This window comes from Lytechinus variegatus, chromosome 8, assembly GCF_018143015.1.
Source record: "Lytechinus variegatus isolate NC3 chromosome 8, Lvar_3.0, whole genome shotgun sequence".
In the NCBI taxonomy this organism is placed as follows: domain Eukaryota; kingdom Metazoa; phylum Echinodermata; class Echinoidea; order Temnopleuroida; family Toxopneustidae; genus Lytechinus; species Lytechinus variegatus.
Window position 1 is genome coordinate 27,081,892 of NC_054747.1, and position 6,231 is coordinate 27,088,122.

A 6,231-nucleotide genomic window follows, 5' to 3' on the forward strand; every position below is an offset into this window, starting at 1 on the left:
CATAATAATTCGGGAGAAATCACGCCAAATGAAATATCTTCAATTCCAAAATATTGTCTTTCAATCTCGCAGAAGCAGAAGGATTTGATGTGTCGATCAACAGAGGCAAGTATCTTCCAGTGATTGGCGAGGATTTTACATTGGTCTGCACGTACACACTACATGCCAGAAATAAGGAGGTCACGTGGCAGAAGGATGGTGAATCACTTGCAACATGTGATTGTAGGGAAGATTGGTCCTGTAGGTTTACTATTCCAGACCAATGGAAATTCAGCTTGGTGGCAGACTACTCCAGTGCTAATCTAACATTACAAATGTTCTCTTCGTCTAACTTCCTTTCCCCACAATACAGTATCAAGGAGCATGCTCGTAACACCATTACTACCAGGTGAAGTAATTGTTTAAGATATACTAATCAAATTCAAGTCAACCCAATTTCACAATGAAATTTTAAATTAGAAATACAGTACGATATTTTATCACGGCTTCGAAAAGAATTAAACATGCAGATTATTGAAGTAGGTGAAACGCGATAACTCTCTGCTCACTGAACGCTAAGAAAGGAAACAACGTATTAACAAAACTAAACAAATTTATCAGCACACAACCATAACAATCATGACAGAAAATGCGAAAAGAATAAAACATTTCATTCATTACTTATTTTCTTCATATACACCGTCATGCTCTTTATTTTACTGGTAAAAAAAATACACTTGTTTAATGAGAAAAATATTTTTAATTTACAGTATTAGGAATGTGTTTATCCATAATTCGATTGAAGCTTTATCCATAAATCCATAATTTATTGTTCGAAATAGACATAAAATGAAATACTCCGAAAATTTGCTTAGCCCAATTGATCGTGAGCCCGGCAGCCACCGTGCAGCGCCAGATCGACGAGGCTCTATCCCTATAATCGTTAAACGCTAAACAGGGTAGCAGCAACTCCAATCTTTTAACGTATTTTGGTCTGACGCGGCCGGGGTTTGAACCCCCGACCTCCAGGTTGTGAGACGAACGCTCTACCAACTGAGCCAACACACTGGTTGGCTCAGTTATCGATATCCACAAATATACGTACTTTTATCTGTTAAATGTAACATACTCCAAGAAAAGATAGTGAATAAAACATATGGCGTAGAAATGAAATTGTAGATTTTAAAAGGAGTGCAGCTCTCAAAAATGAAAGAAAAGTTACACTCTTCGTCACTGCCCATGATGTGACAAAAAAGATAATTCAAAGATTTGTTTCTGAAACTGTCGTTGAAAAGACCTGTGTTCATGGGCATCCGGATTGTTTAGCTCATCTTTCTAAGAAATCAATAAACACCCCCACACATTGAACCTACTTAAATTGTAAATAATTGTGTATAACTGTAATAGTACACCCCCCATTAATTTTATATCTTCTTTCACAGCTTCGCCTTCAGTTTTCATAGTTACCGATAGATCAAGCCGTCTCTGCTCCGATAAGACCACTAGAACGGTAATAGCCGGGGAGCCAAATGTGCTAAAACATGTACAGCATCGCAAGCAAGGCCTCCTGCAGTCCTTAACTGGATTGTACCAGATGATCTAATTTCCAACCAACAAGATCAGACTGATGTCGTTAAAGGCAACAGCTACACGTCTCAGAAGGTTGTTACCATCACGCCCTCTGCGAGTGATCAAGGAAAGCACATCAGCTGCTTTTCGTCACACCAAACATTCCGGAGTAATCGTCAGTGTATTGTTTTCCTAAATGTTCACGGTATGTTAACAAAATTGATGAAAGAGAAAACCAAAAACAAAAGTGATCTGCCTGACATTTTCCTCAGTTTAGTAAATGATATTCTGCTGTTTAAAAAAGTCTGTATTATTCTTGTAATCCATTATTTTGTTCTCCCATAAAATCTAACCCATTTCTTTATCCATCATTACAAAAGACATAAAATGGGATTTGTTTTTTTTAATAATCACAAACAGCTTCAAATTGACATACAGTATATCGCAAATTTTCCAACTTTATTTCACCTTTCTTATAAAGTTCTTCCCTCTAGCATGACGATCTTTCAATATGAAAATGACAAAGACCACCATACTTCATCAACAATTATTTTTGTTCAAGAAGGTTCTTCAGCTTCGATCACCTGTCAAAGTATTGGATCACGACCGGCAGTTGAAGTGACATGGAGAATTGACGACCTTGGTATTCCTCCTGGAAATAAAAGTCTGTTGAAAACTCAAAATTCTGTAGATGGCAGTCTGTTTGATACCAAAAGTACTTTGAAGTTGCATCTGTATAGGAGGTATCAAGGGCTGATTCTCTGGTGCTTTGTATCTTTGGGTGGAGATTTTGTCGAACGACTGTTTGCTTCAATATCAACCTATGGTTAGTGTATATTTCATCTCAATTATATAAATAAATATATATATATATATATACATACATATATACACACACTGCATAGAGTGTGTGTGTGTGTAGTATTCTTTGATATAACAATTGGATGTCTTTTCGTTGTGGTTAATATATTTATAATCATCTAGAAAGGGCGTTTTGGAAAGCAATATATTGTTATTTATGGCCGATTTTTTTATTTTTTTCTAAATGAAGCTATATCAAGCAGGTCACTAATGATTTTAATGCTTTAATAGAACGTGTCACTTTTTGCATTTCCCTGAACATGCTACAGCACCACCGGATGAGGTCGTAATGACTTTCCCTCCTGAATTAAAAGAAGGGATAAACGTCACCGTGATCTGCAAGGCTGCCAATGGGTACCCATCTCCTCGCATTTACTGGTACATAGGATCAAGAAATATGACAGGTCATCTCTGAATATTATTGAAAATGATGCAGGTCGATATGATGTTGAAAGCACATTGACTTTCATACCAAAGATGTTGGACCATGGGAAACATCTTCTGTGCCTGGCAGTTCTAACTACATTATCCACCACATGGTCTGTGAATGATAGCATGGTTTTATACATAACAGGTGCCAAGATTTTCAGTATCATATCAATATGATTTTCGATGTTTTCCAATTACATTTTTGAAGGAGGGGGGGGGGGGGGACTAACCATCCATGCAAAGAATCATAATCAGATTGTCATTCTTGCGTTTTGTTCACGGTTTGGGAAAAAGCGCGGGGGCTAAATTCCCCGCAGCCCCCCTTCCGTTTCCGCGGCCGCTGATGCTGATGTTATTTCTAGTGTGTGCTTTATTTCAGATTGTAATATTGACAAAAATGTTTTTCACCAGCACCAGCTTTCAACGTGTTGCTCGAAGATTTTTAAATAGCTGTAATCTATACGATCATTCTGCGAAAGGGAATGGCGACCTCTTGGACCATAAATGCTGTAGATATTACTTATCTAATGTTAAATAGCACACGAAACCGAATCAGGAGTTGAAAAGGAAAACCAGTAGCACTCGTCTTACACAGTACTAGCGATTTTCTTCCCCAAAGTGTATAGCAAGTGGGAGTCTCCTGCAGGTTTGACTTTATAAGAGTCTATTTGCCTTTGTTGGATTTCATGTCATTCTGAAAGCAAGTTTTTGTACAGCCAGATTTGGCATGATGACAAGCGCTTGTGGACACGCTGTGGTTGTTCTTGTTCTAACGCTCTTCAGTTGTGGTAGGTTTACGTTTCGATTCATTTCTAAATTTGGCCCATTTTCCGTTAACGATGAAATGATTACTGTAATCTACATCAAGTTTACCGTAGTACAGTATGTGATAAATTTATTCCACAATACCACATTACAACGCATCTACACGCGCTCAAATACGTTCTACAAAGTGGCTTATTGACAAACATGTATTTTGGAGAACATTTCAATACAATAAGAAGATGAACAAGGGATAAAAATATTAGCCGTCATTATGAAACGGTGAGCATCTGGTGATATATAAAAGTTCTCTTACTGACTTCGGAAAGAAATTCAATCGATGATACCAATTAATCAGTGAATGAGGTATTATAGCAGTTATGAAATGAATTACTAGGGAAATAAATTAATAAGTGTATTAAAAATTGAAAAAAGGTAAAATGATAGAATGGGCAGTAAAATCATCCATTCATAATGATACCCCTTACACACTGACTGAAATTATTTTCATTGCATTAATTCGGGAGAAATGACGCCAACTTATTCATCTTCATTGGCAAAATTGTCTATCCCGCAGAAGCCGGAGGATTTAGCGTGACCATCAACAGAGGCAAGTATCTTCCAGTCATAGGCGAAGATTTTACACTGGTCTGCACATTCACACTACAAGTCAGAAATATGGAGATCACGTGGCAGAAGGATGGTAAATCGCTCGCAACATGCGATTGTCAGGAAAATCGGTCCTGTAGGTTTACTGTTGTAGACCAACGGAAGTTCAACTTGGTGGCAGATTACTCCAGTGTTAATCTTACGATAAAACAACTGATTGGTGACGACGGTGGCCATTACAGTTGTTCTGTTCGCCAAACTGCCTCTCCCTACAATACAGTATCAAGGAGCATAAACGTAACGCCGTTTCTGCCAGGTGCAGTAATTGTTTAAAAATAACATTCAAATGAAAATCAACTCGATTTGGACGATGAAATCGTTAGACTCAAAATGCAAAACGCAGTACGATTTTATCATAGCTATATTTAGAAAATAATTATGCAGATTTTAGAACTACGTGAAGCGCGATCGCTCTAGGTTAAATTGGAAACTGAGAAAGGAAAGTTCAATGGCAGAAAACTTTCATCAGCGGAAAACCATGACCAGACATAATATAAGAACAAAAAAATAAAACCCAATGTTTTTTATTCGATTTGTCGATGTCATTACTTTACTGGAAGCCAATCCACTTGTGTGTTATTATTGTGCATATGAGATAAATACTTTTTAACCTACAATATTTTCAAATAATGTACAATGGAAGCTTAATCGGCATCCACAAGTACGTTTATTTAACGTAAAACAATCCAAATAGATAATTGATGATTTATAATTATCTATTGAAAATGAACATACAATGTTGCAAAAATAACAATAAAAAAAATAGTGACGTAACTGTAATTGTAAACTGCTCATTAATTTTCTCTCTTCTTTCACAGCTTTACCTACAATCGTCATAGTTGCCGATAGATCGAGCCGTCACTGTTCCAATAACTCCACTGTAACGGTAATGGCCGGAGAGCCAAATATCTTAACATGTAAAGCATTGCTAGCACGGCCTCCTGCAATTCTAAACTGGGTTGTGATAGATGATCTTATTTCAAATCAACAACTTCAAACTGATGTCGTAGAAGACAACAGCTACACGTCTCGGAAGGTTGTTACTATCACGCCCTCAGCGAGTGATCAAGGAAAGCATATTAGCTGCTTGACTTCTCATCAAACACTCCCGAGTTATCGTCAGTGTAGTGTTTACCTAAATATTAACGGTATGTCAACGCCATCGAAGGAAAAGAAAACAAGAAGTTCAATATGTCTGTTCCGATATTTAGTAGGGCCTTAAATCAAAGGGCAACAAAATAATTTCCCTCATCTTTTAATCCACAGTTTGGAGGGAGATTTACTGTTGTTAGATGAGTCTGTGTTTTTCGCAATCTACTAAGGGTTCTTCCATAAAATCTATCCCACGTAGTTCAATTTTTATTGATTGAATTGATCGATGTCCAAGTTCAAGTTTGATTCTCATCATTACACAATGCATAAAAAGTTATGAAATTTGTTGCATGTTATAAACACAAGCAAATTAAAATTGAAATACACTATACCCTCTTCCATCTTTTTAAAATTTTTCCTTATAAAGTTCTTCCCTCTAGCACGACAATCTTTCAATCTGGAAATGACAAGGACACCCAGACATCACCAACAGTTATTTACGTTCAAGAAGGTTCCTCGGCTTCGATCAGCTGTCAAAGTATTGGATCACGACCGGCAGTTGAACTGACATGGAGAATTGACGACCCTGTTATTCCTCCTGGAAGTATTAGTCGGTCGAAGACTCAAAATGCTGTAGACGGCAGTCTGTTTGATACCTTTAGTACTTACAAGTTCCATCTGTATAGGAAGTATCAGGGGTTGATTCTCTGGTGCTTTGTATATCTGAGTGAAGATTTTATCGAACGACACTTTGTTACAATATCAACGTATGGTAAGTGTATATTTCATCTCTATTATATATACATGTACATGTGTGCGCATGTCTCTGTTGGCATTTTACAGACGTCTCTGGGGGCAGTTAGTGACTGA

At 37.2% G+C, this 6,231-nt stretch overlaps 1 protein-coding gene across 1 annotated transcript; it reads left to right on the plus strand.

Annotated features, from left to right (window-relative positions):
• The first annotated feature begins 5,079 nt into the window (after window positions 1–5,079).
• On the plus strand, window positions 5,080–6,231 carry LOC121419893 (synaptogenesis protein syg-2-like). The gene is made up of 2 exons (XM_041614371.1): window positions 5,080–5,417; window positions 5,789–6,231. Exons 1-2 carry the CDS (start codon window positions 5,159–5,161, stop codon window positions 6,229–6,231), a joined length of 702 nt encoding a protein of 233 aa, XP_041470305.1. The 5' UTR covers window positions 5,080–5,158.